This window comes from Diceros bicornis, chromosome 22 (genome assembly GCF_020826845.1).
Source record: "Diceros bicornis minor isolate mBicDic1 chromosome 22, mDicBic1.mat.cur, whole genome shotgun sequence".
NCBI lineage: Eukaryota > Metazoa > Chordata > Mammalia > Perissodactyla > Rhinocerotidae > Diceros > Diceros bicornis.
Genome location: NC_080761.1, coordinates 26,527,957 through 26,543,829, shown reverse-complemented (window position 1 = coordinate 26,543,829; position 15,873 = coordinate 26,527,957). Strand labels below are relative to the sequence as shown.

The following is a 15,873-nucleotide window of genomic DNA, read 5'->3' as shown; positions in this document are numbered from 1 at the left end:
CATTTTTCAGAGCAACTCATTTTTGATTGAAACACTTATAGAGTGGTTTTGAAGACCATTTAAGAGCCCTGTAAGGAAATAAGTTTTGTTATTTCCAGCTGGGACTCCTTCCCCTCCCTCAGAGAGAGCTGGTATTGTCCTGGGGCGTTGAGAGGCAGAGACCCTGGGCTCCCGGGCCAGGCTGATGCTGGAAGCCTCAGGGAGGCCTTCTGTGCCTCTGAAAGCAGACGGACCGAGTTCATCTGTGGGCTGCCCACCTGCCATATGTGGGCATAATTGGCTGAGCATCATAAATAAGCGTCAAGTCACCAGGGGTCAAAGCAGCCTATTCCAGTAAACATCTGAAAGTATCAATATTTGTCAAGATAAAGTACTGGAATCCACATTTCCCTGAGCAGATTCTCTCTGGACTAAATGCAACTTCTGAGCTCTAAGTCAGCCTTTCCCAAAGTGTGCTCCATGGAATACGAGCCTAATGGATTATTAACAGTGTTCCCTGAAAAAGGAGTTCAATGGTCAAATGAGTTTGGGAAACACTGAGTTAAACAAAGTTCAACACGTAACTTTACAGCAAAACTTCCCAGAGCCTCTAACTGCACCGGGAATTCTCCAAGAAGCTACAGGACTAGAGTCTGAGGACCACATTCTGGGAAGTGTCATCCTGGACAACGCATGACACTCTGACCTCAGCAGGCTGCTACTACACAAGATGAGCTATCAGTCCTGACACTGATCCCAAAGTATCCAATACAGAGAATAAATGAAGAAAAGCTCTTCACCCAGAACGAAGGTTTTCTAGAAGTGTGTCCACTCAGTCACACTACTTCTTCATGCAAATTCTCTGTAATCTAATTAAAGCTATTGACTGCAAAGGTGCTTGGGCCTGAGATCCACAGTCACAACCTTCTTCCTCCATTTAAAGAAATACGGAAGGTCTAGAGCCAACGTTGCTAAAAATAAATTTTGTCGCAAAGAATTTCTAGGCTGGTCCTGAAGGGATAGTCAATACTAACAACATAATCACAACATCAAGGGCTGTTAATAGCCAGGGAGAGAATTTAGATTTCCTGGGATGGAGAATGTGAGGCTTTGTAGTGACACATGCACACTCACACGCACACACCAGGCCCCCACACCTGCCACCTTTCTTTTCACCTGCATTTCTGTAAACGGCACCACATTCACTTACCACTCAGGACAGAGATCCAAGAGTTAGCTTTAAGGTCTCCTCCTCCTCTCACATCCAGTCAGCCCCTAAGTACTGTCAGTCACACTTCCGAGTATTTATCCTCTTGTCTTCATACCGGCCGCCATGTCCCATGGATGCCCCTCTTCCCTTGAACCCAACGACCCAGTCATACCAAAATCCGCGTGGTCTCTGGGGGGGTCCTGTCTTCCACACCTCCAATGGCTGCCCACACACATGGGACTGACGACCTTTGCCTCATCCACTCCTCCCTCCCTGCTAGTCTACTTGGGGAATTCCTAGTCCGCCCACCAGCTGCCCAACTTTGCCTTCCCCACTCCTGCCCTACTCCTCCCCTTCCACCCCTACATACACTTCATTCACACTATGTTCCTGCATTATTCCTTTATACAGTTCTTTCCAACTATGCTTTAAGGCCTTCTATTTTATTCATTTTTTTCCCTATTCTCAATACTTGCACAGAGACTGACACCTAGAAAACGGTCAGTGCTTTTGAACAGATAAAGGGATTTAAAAAAAAAATAATAAAAAAAATATTCATCCTAATGCAACCTCTGACCACCACATCGTAAACTAGGGCTTCTGGGGAAAGGAAGCATATGTGACAGTCAGGGACTAGACGGACTCAAAAAATCCTGAAGAGGCAAATGTCAAGCCCCTTCTATGCCTCTGGAACTTATAGTTAAATGTGTCTTCAGTAAAAATGGATTTATCTAGGTCCTACCTATATATAGTCATATTGTCTCCTCAAAAAGCCCAGGCATGACACTGGGGGCTCGTAAAACCCTTCAAAGTTGTTATTAATCCCCTTTTCACGGTCACATGGCCATTCTGGCAGAAGAGAGGGAGCGGGGTAAGGGAGCTCACGCCTGTCCTTGTTTACTGGCTGGGCGTTTAGCCTGCATCACACCATTTAGACCAGGAAGCCTCCTTTCTGCGTCGTGAGGGTGGAAGCGTTTACCCAAGTTGCTTCATTATTTAAAACCCAAACTAATCAAGTCAAGTGTTTCTTGTTTCAATCCCAAAATTCGAATCCAGACTGAGTTCCTTCTCATAATGCACAAAACAAAACACAATTCTTGACGTCTCTCTGTCCACATTATGGTTTGTGTGGCTGGCTTCCAGGATTGATAACTGTTTATTAAACGTCAATAAGAAATGTCAAAAATTGACAATCTTGTCCAACAGTTTCATCTCCACACAGATTTGCGTAGGTACAAGTCCTTCCCACTTTTAATCTCCTTATATAAAGGGAATGCCACAACTGGTGATGGTATTCATTCTGAAATACATGATACAGCTTCAATTCTTTTTCCTCCTGGCCCTAGATTGGATCTTACACTAGCGGGGGAAAAAATGCTGTCAAGGACGTTGTTGGGTCAACTGACAAAAGTGGAATGTGGATGGTCAAGTATCGTATTGATATTTTTAAAAAGTATAGGCCGACAAAGGGGGCAAAGAAATGTTATTTTCAGTATATTAATAACAACTCCCTCTCAAATAACATCATCTCATTCTAACAAAATCTCTAGGAGAAAAGCGTTTCTGCTTTCCACTCAACAGAAGCAAAAGCACACAAAGCTTAAACAGACTGGCTTACAAGATCTCGAACCACACCTGACAGGTAGGCCCAGAAGTCACGCCCTGAACTCAACCCATTGCGCAAACCCTCCCATGGCCGTCATTAACTCCGGACTGTCAGACCCCACGTGCACGGGCACGCTTCTTCACGTACTGCAGGAGAGCCAGGCACCACAGGTGCTTTTCCTTAAGCTTCTAAACCAAGACAGCACACAGGTAAGCAGCTCGCGGGATGTAAGACAGAAGCTGCGCTGGAAGGGAGGGGGAAGCCACAGAAACCCATCTCCCAGGGGTGCAGGTGGGGCAGTCCTGCTGGTGGCTCTTGATGCCTTTGTAAGAAGTGCATTTACAGAATGGACACAGCCAAATTAAAACACAGCACAAACGACTTCAAAAGCCACGACAGGTGTTTTCGAGTATCTGTGCCTCCATCTTCCACTCCAAGTAGGGGTGGATCAGGAGGCGACTGGAGAAATTTGCTTCCAAAGGCCGGCTCTTTAGGGATCGATCTGTTTGGTGTACCAAGGGATACCTGTATTTAGAGACACGGGATACAAGACAGATCCTGACCTGTTTCCTTCTATTTCCAACTGAGAATTACTGGGCACCTTCTCCACGTTACACCTGCGGTAGAGTAGAAAGAACACTACAGTCAGAAGACCTGGGTTTTCGTCCCAGCCCGACTCCTTCCTCCTAGGTTGGGCGACCTTGGGTAATTCACTCCACTCTCCAAGCCTCAGACTCCTCACCTGCCTGCCTTGCCTTCCTCACGGGATTCTGGGAAGATCACATGTGGTTATGTTTGATAACTCTTTCTGAAAAAAATACACGGTTCTCCAAAAATAAAAATAAAAGAATTTCCTAACCTCTCTGGGACGTTTCCTGCTTCTCTCAAACACATAAATGCCCATTAACTCTGGTCCCATTTCCCTCCACACATTATACGTGGGCGTTAGGGCACATGTTCCATCCATTGTTCGAAGCAGTGGAAGACAGGCAGCATTTGATGGGTGGGAGGTGCGGCATGTGATCTTAGGAGAGTAGCTTTAGCCTATCCGAGTCTAGCTCCTCATCTGTAAAATGGGGATAATACTTACCTCAGAAAGCTGTTGTGAAAATTAAATAGGATACTGTACTTTGTTACAGCAGCCAGCCTATAGAGGGTGTGCCAAACAACAGCCAAACTTGATTTCTGAACAGACACCATCTAGGTAGTCAGCTCTACTTCCCAGGACTCTATTCTTTTCGAATAGATCACTGAGCTCATGACCTAAACTGGAAATGACAATAAACCAGCACCTGAGGTCTTTGGCCCTTCCACGGGCCTTTAGAGAAGCCCTTTCAGTGGAGGATCTTGAAACTGCTCCGTTGGTGTCCCTTTGTGTGGTGGCAGAGCAGCAGATGACAGGTGGGACACATCTTGGGAAAACCCTCCGTCCCATCTACAACTTACTGGAGGCAAAGATGGCACCCTTTGGCATACACAGCCTGCGTCTGGCCACTTACAAATCCCTCCTCAGAGCCAGTGCCCACTCTGCCTTAGGAGAGCGGGAGGCACTGCAGAGAGGGCAGAGGATGAACCAAGGAGTGGTGGGCTGGACGCGCAGGCTACAGTCTCAATAGAGAAAGTGAGTTGGAACGTCTGAAAAGTAAGGCAGAGTTGGAAAGCAAAGTTGGGAAGGTTGCTAGGGCGATGGTGGAAAACCATTTTTCCCATCATAGGAAGCCTGATCTTCATCGGGTAGGCGGTGGGAAGCTACTGAAAGTTCTTAAGTAACAGGATGACACAATCAGGCGCCTCAGAAAGAAGGCAGGAGGAGCAGCAGACAGGAGGCAGGGAACACAGCGAGCATGTAGCTGTCCCAGGCCAGGCCATGACGGGAAGGGCCTAATGAAGACAGCGTGTGAGGAGTCAGAAGGAGGGGTGTTGGCGAGACACTTGTGAGTGTGTTGAGTGCACATTAGGACTGGGAACACTTTTACTTTTGCACATTTGGGATCTTGGGTTGTTGATGGGGTTAACCAAGGGAATACGGAAACAAAAACAGACCATGTGGTTTCAGAATGTGTAAGAGTAAAGGAAAAGAAATCTAGGAATGACAAAATACTATCTTAGACATTTTATAGAACATACTATAAATAAGTCAGAAAAATATAGGCATGGTTCTATGATCTGAGACTAAAGGAGACTCTAATTCACCAGGGATGCAAGGCTCCTGAACAAAGGAGATTCTAGCAGAATTATTTCAAATGATTCTGACAAGGAGTACATAGGACAGACCTACATAGTAGGTCAGCAATCTGATTGCCTAGGGAAAAAAAAGTACAAACAAAAAAACCCCAAACAACAAAAAGAATACTAAATAACAGCGTGGATTTGGCTTGAAAAATGTATGTTACTACAAATCTATTTTGGAAGGGCAGTATGAACACGGTATAAACAGTCCACCTTGGATCGGAGCCTTAGGATGACGATAATGTGGGAAAGCCTTCGACACAGTAAACACCTAAATGCATATCAGGTAACGCACTTTGGAGAGAAAACCTTGGAACCTGGCATCATTTTTTAATAAGAGCACTTGCCTTCTGGAGAATGGGTTGGCTATACGTGGGCCTTCAAAACAGTAGCTCAGGCTTACTCAAAATGAGGGAAACGCTACAAATGACTTTTAAGTGTGTACAGGAACTAAACAAGTACACTGAGTCCTTGGGTTTGAGGTATACCAAATCCTTGGAAAGGTGCTGTAACACAATGGAATGAAATATTGGCACTCTTTTGCCAGGTAAGTATCATTATAATTATATAATTCTTTTTCTAAAAGTGACCATAATCACAAGATGTCATCATATCCTCATAGAACAGGCTCATGTGACCCCCTCTTTCCCTGAATTCCCCGAACAGGCTGGCTGCCTGTCCAGTAGGGGGGCTATCTCCTCCACCGCACCACCCTGGTGTGTGAGCAGGTGGGGGCAAGTACCATGAGTTTTTTACCCTCTGGTTCTATTCAGCAGTACAGGGCTGGAAATAAGGGAGGAATGCAATAAATATTTCCAGGATGAACGAATGATTTTCTACAATATGAAGAGAGCTAAAATTCAGAAAAAGCTGAGGCTATCCACTACTCCTCGAGATATAGCATTAGGGCTTACTCCAATGAGGGGTAAGAAGAAGAGAGCAGAGCCTGAAGAGTATCAGGGAGGAAGGAGCCCTGTGGTTGCCACTCCTGCCACCCCACTGTGTGCCAGGGCTGCGTCCACCAATCAGACAGGCCAGGCAGGTATCCCCCGCCTCCTCCACAGCCTCCCTGCGTCCATCCTCTAAGCTGGACCTGAGGTCCAAACCCTTTGCAGACAGCAGGGTCAGTCCTCATGGAATGCTCCTGCTATAGACTTCAAACAACCTTTAGAGAGGGAAGAGGTGACCATAATCTCCTCATATTCTGTTTCCAGATCCTTCAGGAATGAGAACAATGCTCGTATTTGAAAAGCAAGGTGTAATAAATGTTGAACAAAAGCTACTGATAGGAGTGTCGATAGAAAGGGCATATCAAGACGCTTCAAATGAGTTCAAGTGTCCAGTTGCAAACTAATTACATCCTGAAAGAGTGTGTAGATTGCTTCTGCTAATGATGTTTAAGAAATCACAGAGAGTAGAAATGGAATTAGAAGGCCAGAGATAAGCAAATGTCCCAACGTCAAAATGAGAAAGGAATCTTGAGACTGCCACGCTTGATGTGGACCCTGGGTAAAAATTTAGCAGAAATTATTCAAATGCCACGGGGCTATTTAGAGAAGATAAATAACATCATTAAGTACCAGTTGGGGGTCTCTTAGAAAAAGCCATGGCAAGTTAACCTCATTTCACTCCTTCAGCAGGGTTTCTAGGTTGATAGATTGGAGAGGCCACAAATATGGTGTATCTTAGTTTTAGCCTTTCTTGATGACCTTGAGGAAGGATAGATAAATGTGGGTGACATGGTAGCATGGTCATGTGACTTCACAGACGGTTAATCAACTTTAAGGATTACTGGTTAATAAATTCATGTCAACCTGAAGCGATTTTCAGGGGCATGTTATAGAGACCAGTCCTTTGCCTTTTAGAAGTCTCTCCACAATAGCTTACAGTAAGTCTTTGGATGATTAAAAAAAAAACACAAAAAACTTAGGAAGACAAGTAAACATTTGTTTCAAAAAGGCATAAAAATTCAGCATTACATCAACACACTAGAATAATGGGACAAAAATGATTAAGATGGAACTGCATATAGGGATAACAACAAAATTAGCAGATATAGCTTCAAAAAGTCAAATGCTTAGTAGAAGGCTAAGCTTGACAGCATTTATGTGAGAAAACAGCTGTGTGTATGTTTTGGGGGGTGGGAGTTTTTCAACAAGTCACATGTTCAACGTGAGTTAACTCTGCATCAAGGTTGCTGGAAAAATATAAATCAAGAGCATGTTAAGTTAACAGAATTTTGGTGTCCAGAATAAGGAAGCTAAAATTGGCCGTCAGAGTACCTTTGGAGTTCTGGGTGCCATGTTTTAAACAGGACACTAATAAAGTAGAATGTGCCTAAGGATGGGGACCAGGATGGTGAAAGTCTAGGTATCACTCAGACAGCAAAGTGAGGTGTTTCAACCTGAAGGAGAATGTCCTGAGGTGGATATATTTACAAACTTTTCAAGGACATTTCTTGGAATGAGGACAGATTTACTCTCTGAAGGTCCAAGTAGAACAAAGAGCTAAAAGTCAGCAAGCTGAATCCAGAGGAAGTGACTACTGCGTTTAGCGCTGTCCTTCAGTGTCCTGACCTGTCTTCTAACACAGTGAGCTAACACTTGGGAGTGTCCACATGGAGGGGGGATGATGATCTGTCAGAGGTGGTGTGTGAGACACATCTGGGTTATGTGAGAAGTTGGAGCTAAAATCCCTCCCAACATTAAGAATCCCTCTAGGAATCTCTCTCCCCTTTATCCAAGTAACTGTAAGCCATGTCTGTAGACTGGGTACAGCCCTACCAGACCCTACTCTTCACCATCTTATTCTATATCTCATCCAAGGGGCAATTTTAAAGAGTACAAATGCAAATTAGGATCAATCTCTTTTCAAAGAAATAGAGAGTCTTAGGTTAAATATTACATAAACTGAGAATATGATTTTTAAAAGCCTTCTACAGAAGCAGAAAACAAAGCATGCTTAACAAGTCAAAACAAAGGTTTCTAATACTACTTGATATAAAGTTTTCTATTTGGGGAAATAAGATGGTGGGAATAAGCAACAGCAGACCAGCATACCTCTAGCAGCACTTACTGCAGAAAGACTTTGTTGAATCACATGAAATTATTGGCTTTTTGGGGTCACATTTTTAAAAGTATCCTCCTTTTTTTTTTTTAAAAAACAAACAAAAAAAAGAGGCCTGGCACTGAAAACAAAAGCAATAAATAGATGATTAAATTATGCTAGTCCTTTAAAAAAAAAAGAAAGATCTGTCCCAGAATCAGGCAAGAACTTGGAAAAAACTGTTCCATGAGAGCTAATTAATTCTTATATATCAGTTAAATATAGATGGCAGTTCTTATTTAATACACTGCTAATCTGCACAACTGTCAGAGCCCTAACATTTGACTGAGGTGATGGGAGGGAGGTTCGTACAGGTGGTATTTCTGCCACAGGTAGGTTGAGTTACTATATTAGTAGCTGACTTTAATGGTGCAAAAATCTCAACACATGGAGAGGTACATTTCCCAGCAGCATTTTCTAAAACCAACCAAAAATATGACAACGTATCTAATTAAGGCCCTCCTAATTTGAGTGCCTCCTACTTGGGCACCAAGTTTGGTAAGAGACATAAAAAATATAAATAGAGTAAAGTGCTTTTTCCAGAGGATTACTAACATGAAATATACATGAAACATGCAATGGTGGGAAATTTAGTACATGCTCCCCAGAACGTACCTAAATATCGGAGCTAACAGAATGGGCCTTACAAGGGTACTTTTTAAGGAAAAGTGAAATAAGTAAGTAAATAAATAAACACAACCAGAAAAAGGGGAGAAAAAAACTACCCAATGTCTGCATGTTGAAATATTTAAACATCTTTTCCCTACAGTACAACTAAAGATGTGCTCAACAATCGGGGCCCGTGAAACTGCGTTATTCTGTTTTTGGAAATAAAAAGAGGGCGACCATACAGCAAGGATGCTTACTTTACAGTGCCCAGAGCTCCATTCACCCACCTGACTAGCTATAAATAGTCTAAAAGGCTGATTATTAATAATTAAACTGTTCAGACAGCTTGGGTTGTATTACCTCATCGAATCCTCATCACGCCTCTAGAGGCAGGTGCCGTATTTACTCCATTTTGTGGATGAGGAAACTGAGGCCCTGGGAGGCTAAGTAAATTGCCCAACTGTGCCAGAGGCAGGATGCTGGAGTCCGGATTCAAATGCAGGTAGTTAAACCAAGACAGAAGCTTGTGCTTTCAACGCCTGTGCTGTGCTTAGCTGAGGTTGGAGGGATATAACCTCCTACTACTCTGTATTTTGGGGTCATTTCTAGGAAAGCGGTCAGCCTATAGCTATGTACATGAGGAAGTCACAAATGCAGAAGGCTATGGTGCCAGTAGGTGATATAAATGAGTCAAGTGGGCCAGGGGTGGAAAGCATGATGATAAATGGCAAGTGACACTGCACACTGAGGAGATGACAGTGAGTGATGGGGATGTAACTAACTAGAGCTGATGGTCCGCACAGAGGGGGCGGCCAGTTCTTCACGTCTACCGATTGTGACCTCGGGGAAAGGTGGGGAGAGTGCTGCCAGCGTTTTAGGTTTCTCAAAACAGAGGGTAAAAAATGTCTGAAATTTTACAAGAAATCTCTCCAGTTAGTTTTATGCGCGTATTTTTTTTTTAAACAACATGAAACTTGAAATAAGAATCTGTTGGCAATATGTGGTCCACTGGCTGGTGACCTCTTTTACACATTAAAGGAGAAGACAGCCATCCCCCGGACTGAAAGGCCTGGCTTCTAAACCTCCAAAGACTTTCCAGGCTCTTCTTAGCGTTACCGCGGCCCTAGACTCGCTCAGCAGGTAACGAACAAAATGCCAGTCAAATATCAAGGCACACTGGTCAAAGAAATGGACGCTTCACTCTCCCGAGACAAAGGCAAAAAAGTCAGAGGTATAGGCAGAGTGATAATCTCTCCTTATTTTTCTTTACACCAGGGGCTGATAAAATAAGGCACATTGTCCAAGCTGGCTTCCTGGAAACCACCCTGCCTGCGGCAAATCTACCAGCTGGGCTGGGGGTGAACAGAAACTTGACAGAGAGAGACTGATTCTTGGTTTACAAGGAAGTTTGCGTGTTCACTCTGGGCAAAGAATGGACTCGTGGCCAAATGTTCCTTCCTGGAGAGCTGTCATTCCCCTGTGTCAATGAACAGTTTAAAACCCAATATAATGTGGCTGTTTTTTGTGGCCACTTCAGAATTCTGAAAGGGGATGCACTTTCTTAAAAAAAGGAAAACAGTAAAAAAAAAAAAATAGAAAGCAGTGAACCTAAGAGACCCGGTAGGCAGAGGGGCAAGAAATTCTGACCCTTTCACCTACATCTGCTTCTACCTACCTTTCAGCATTTCTGAAAACTCCTTTTGTTGTTACAGCCATCGAGTTGAATCCGACTCCTAGCGACCCTATGTACAGCAAACTCCTTACAGATAATATAATAAAGACTTAACAATGAAACTCCAGAGTGGAAAGTTTCTTATTTTTTATACTCCTTAATCTCTATAATGAGGTTTCTTTCCTGGAATAAAACATGCACTAAACTCATAATGAAAAACTAAAATCATAACTCAGTTATTTGTGTTAAACACTTCCTGGTATACAGAGCAACACGAGTTAATGTCAAAATTTTTTGCTAACTAAAAACTAATTCATACCACTATGCAGCTTAGAGAAATAAAATGTTTTGTTTCCTATCAACTTCTCAACTGGAATGAGATGTGATCTTCCTATTAAAATTGCATCACATGATCATCGAGTAGAAACCAAATCAACTAATCAAAATGTAGTCTAACTAGTTTATCCACTGTATAGGGCTGCCTGACACCCTAAAACATCTTTGCTTTGGTTTTCAGATAATTGTTCATAGTTTAAAACGGTCTAGGGACAGTGTCCAGTACAGATTTCTCAAAGTTCACGTTCAAAAGTTCCACGAAAAAGAGGTGAATTTTCTGAAACACCATGCTGTCTATGAAGTGTTATTAGGAAGAATGACATGGCTCAAACAAGTGCTCAGAAATTCAAGTGTGCTGGAAGAAAAGAAGGAACAGTATTTTTGACAAAGCATCTGTTTGGTTTTAAACAGAATCTTAACATGAAATATTTACCTGAAATATGTTATGATTCTTCTTTCTCTAACAACTCAACCCAAAAGTACAATTTCACTCTATCATTCCAATCCTTCCACTTAAGTGATGGTATTTCAGAGATCCTTAAGAATCCTCCTCCAGTTCAGATTTTTTTTTTTTAAATTTTGTAATCTATACTCCTATTTCCAAATATTGTAAATAATACATGGGAAAACATCACACAAAATAGCAATGGCGGCCATTTTGAACATGGCACAAAGTTACTGATACCTTTGGAGCGAAAGCCATGAAACAACAGTAGAAAGAACCTTAAAACCCCAGTGCAGACCCTCACAGATCCTGCTCTTTAGGTAGCATCACTCATGGTCCTAGTGAAGATGATCATGGTGACAGAAGGAACACTCACCTGTCTTTGTAGTTTATCACAGTGTCGATGATAGCGTTCATCTGCTTTGTCAGTTTGGGGGGATTTGGTGATAGTTTCTCAGCTGGAGGACGGCCTCTTCTCTTCTTAGCCTTTTCCACATCTTCTTTCGCAGGATCTTTATCCACATTTCTTCGTCTTTTTCGCTTCTTAAGCCGTACTTCCTCTTCCATTTCTTCCAAATTGCCGTCTTCAATGGCCTGTTAATAGGGAACGAAGGAGAAAAATTCAAGACAAGAGAATAACCAAAAAAAACCAATTTGAATAGTTAGAATAAAATGAAACAAACTAACAAAGTAAACATAAAAATAAAAGTTAACAGTTATCAGTGGAGTTAAGAAGAAAAAGGGAAGACTACCATACTGGATAAATAAATGCATCTTTAACCCAGGTCTATTTCATGAGCAAAATATGCTGAAGGCCCAAAACACTAAAAATAAAGAATATGACAAATACGAAAAGATCTATACATTTAAGTGTCTGAAGATAACTAAATCCAAATGAAATTTTAGCTCAATATAAGAAAAAGACCTTAATTGCCTCTTTACTGTAGGAGGGTAAAAGGTAAACCAAAAAAAAAAAAGGGATGGGTGAAGAAAATAATTTCCCTAAGAACACGTCCTTACAATCATATAAGCTTTAACCTTTTCTTCTTGGAGGTTTTACATCAATTTTCATGATTCACAACATAAATCAAAATTCCATCCAGATTTTGTTCTAACGTAGCAATTAGTAAACAAGGAAACGGAGAAGTAGAAAGCCACATTCCTTGGTAAACGCACTTAAATCATCCGAGAGAGCACACACACACTCACAAACAACAAACACTTTTTTCCAATTACCTGCAAACGCTTGCTTTAAACCAGAGCCAGCAGCACTAATGCAGAGAGATAATAAAATAGCTATAAAAACAACCAAGTATAAAAGAAACCTGTTCATAAATGGCTAAAAGATCCATGTGACAGACCCAGAAGTTTAAACTTTTTTTTTTCCTGGTAAATCTCAAAACTTAAGAAAAATAAAAGGAAAAAAAGAACCGCAAAGGAAAGAAAAAGATAAAAGAAAATTTTGACTATGGAAAAGAAAATTTTTTTAAAAACCTTTAAATAAATTCTATTTCACCATTGCTTTCTCACACAAAATAACTGATGTTGTTATTTGTTCCTCCTTTCTCCCAATATTGCCTCCAGTATGCGAATGCTGATCAATCCTTTCTCGTAGCTGAAAGAGCTCTAATCACAAGGCAATTACCTTCATTTCTCCACAGCACCAAACATGGCTAATATTTATGATCATGTGAGTATAACAATCAATATAAAGAGTGATTACAGCTCAGACATAATTTCTTTCACTTGTGTACAATGCCTCCTGAAAAAGAAAGGTTTTGTGAAGAAAACCTGGTGCAGAACACAAAACAACCTGGCATGTTAAAAATGCCAGTGGGATTTAAAAAAATATGTTTTCTATGCATCTTCCAATGTGCAAACCCACAGAAGCAACATGCACACAGACAGAATCCTAAGGGACAGTCTGAGCCTAGGCCTTAATAATCAAAAGACAATTTCCATCACGATCCTACAGTGTTCAGATAACCACTATGAAGGAGGCGAGATCTAATGAGTTATGAGGAAAAAAGGAAAAAGAAAAAAAAAGCCCCACGTTATTTCATTAATATTCATTTGCCTAAAAGCAGGACACCCACTATACAGCTAAACACACTGCAGCTAAGCGAAGATTAAGAAAAGGAAATTGTCCCGCAAATCTTGGAGGCTGAACATGCTAATAATAAATACAGCATGCAAGGCTGTCAACAGTTAATGGTATTGCTCTCCTCCAGCACCCAGTTGCACACAGAAATACGGAGAACACCGGCTTTTGATGTGTTACACACCTACACATGCCTGGGATGTAGTTCTACTGAATCTTCAAGACGGCAATGAAAAAGGATATTTACCTTACCACTATCAGGAGGCCGGCTATCGGAAATCACAGTTAGTGGGGATAAAATTAACAAGCCAGCAAAGCAGCGAGCTGCTAGTCTCTTCATCAGCTGATCAGGAAAAAAAAGAGAGCTGGGGAAAGGCTATGTTTTCATATACAAGTAATTTTATTTTACTGAAAATTTAATACTGAAAGGATTGTGGATACTCAAATCTGCTGTTTCATTCTAGCTACTACTACAAGGCCCAAAGCCTTCCTCCTTCAGCCTGTTTTAATATTGACAACTACTTATCATATTTTTTTTCCCCCTTATTATTCCAGGCAGCAGAATTAGAGATTTCAGCTCAGGTGGTTTCCACTTCTTACTTGCCTCTTAACAATTAAGCCAATCAGAAAACAAATTAATATTCAAGTTTAGTTTAAAAAATGAAAACAAGGTATGCTTTATTTTGGGTATTTTAAACCTCATTTTAGTGCTTTTTTAAAAAAATAGGCTGCATGGTTTTGGAGCAGTCTCAGACGAATTTTTTTTTGCATAAAGGAATTTCTTTTTCATTAAACCCATGTAAGTAAAAGCAATGTGCATGTTCTCAAGTTCAAATATTTTAATACAAATGTTATTCTTCTCTTTAAAGAAAATCCCACACAACTGGGATACTTCACTTTCAGTTTCATGCTGTAAAATTTTTCATTGTTTTTCTTTGCAGTGGGATAAATGAAGAGGGAGAAGTTGTGAAAAGGATATTTCTACTCTCCCCCTTAATTTTGAAAAAAAAGAACAAAGCATAAGCTTGTGATATCTGGACTTTTAAATCTCTAAATCTGTGAGTAGCTAAGAAGCGAAGAAAACAAATTAAATCGCAAAAAGAACTAGTGAAACCATTTTTATTACAATTGCTAATACGTGCAGATTCTTATTAAATTTAGGTTTTGGAATCACAAGGAAACATACAAAGTACTGACCATTATTCCCCTTAAATTAAGGTTTTATGCAGGAATGCAGAGAGCTACAAAACATCTTCCCTCCTCCCCCAAGACCCCCAACACATCCATATGCAGAGCTTTATGCCCAGGGCTTTCTAAGGGTCTTTTTCTAATGGAAATCAATTCACTAAATATTTCCCAGTGCTTTTCGCACTTCCAGAGTCGAGCAAGATCACTCCTGCCTGTAAGTAAAATTATTCATGGAAATTTAAAACTGTTCTTTTATTTTAAAAAATTATTGATTACACTGGCTCAACTGACTCAACTCAGTGCCGGGGGGGCCACGGAAAAAAGAAACTTGCTACACAACGCTAAAGTACTACCCCCAAAAGAATTCCCTTCCAAACCTTTTACCAGCACAATAATGAAATAAATCACAGAAGCAAACCCCCAGTTTCCGACTGGTGACGTGTTGCGCAAGAGTGCGGGCCCTAATTCAACATACAGACGGCTCCCATGCTGAACTGCCTCTAGACTTAATGAAGTGAATAGGAAGGAAGTCGGGGGAAAAAAAGTGTACAAATAAGAAATTAACACTTTCCTTCCCTACCCAAACGGTGAGATACAACTACAGCGAAGTTTGGTGAGGCACTTCTTTTCTTAAAGGCACACTGCACCCATTTGGCTCCGGACGTCACTGAAAAAATCCGTAAGGTGATAAAAAGCCCCAGCCAAGTTAAAAGAGTTAAGCATATTTCTGCCTGCTGTTTTCCTGAATGAAGCTGGGATTTTACTCCTTCCTCCACTGGATGGCAACCTTTTTTCCACCCTTCTTTTTCTCTTTCGATTTTTTTTTTTTTTTTAAAAGAATACATTTTCATGACACAGGATGTGCAAGAAAGAGATACAGCCTGGCTCCTCCTTCAATTAGTTCTTAAGAAAGCAGCGTGCAGGCTCGGATAACAAAATGCAGGAGACGGTTGTGCAGTATTAGCTGTTGCAGAGGAAACACTTTGCAGCTTGCAAAGCACATGGCAGACCCGGGAATCGGCCACACGTGGGTCCAGTCGTGCCCCTTTCTGTCATTCCGACACACACTACGTCTTTTAGTGAGAGATGGACAGTCCAGAAAGTCGGCATTATCCTTGTTCTTCTTAACCGGCGGTGTAATGAGGTACGATTATACACGACTTCACAATACCACACACCAGAAGGGATCCATGACGATGAATAGGTAAACAGGGACGAGCAAACAAAAATCACAAGCCAACTCCGGTGCATTGTGTCACTGTGGCTGCCTTTCCCACCTCAGCATCTCCAAGTCCACCAAGCAGGGTGGCACAGCCCTTACAGTGGAACAGACCATCTCAGGGCAAATTGAAAGGGGCAATTCGAAAGACATCAAGACAAGGCATGGGAAATT

At 41.6% G+C, this 15,873-nt stretch overlaps 1 protein-coding gene across 9 annotated transcripts in view; it reads right to left on the bottom strand.

The window, feature by feature from the left end:
• The window catches only part of SMARCA2 (SWI/SNF related, matrix associated, actin dependent regulator of chromatin, subfamily a, member 2), a 173,923-nt gene that overhangs the window by 20,603 nt on the left and 137,447 nt on the right, over positions 1-15,873 (bottom strand). For 7 of the 9 annotated variants that reach the window (XM_058565719.1, XM_058565718.1, XM_058565721.1 and 4 more), the window contains 2 exons: positions 11,568-11,785; positions 3,359-3,412 (listed from right to left, as the gene is read on the bottom strand). In XM_058565719.1, the coding sequence (XP_058421702.1) occupies positions 3,359-3,412; positions 11,568-11,785 (272 nt within the window). Of the gene's footprint in view, positions 1-3,358; positions 3,413-11,567; positions 11,786-13,539; positions 13,714-15,873 lie in introns of those variants that run through there. The other 2 variants (XM_058565726.1, XM_058565725.1) reach the window with 2 other exon arrangements.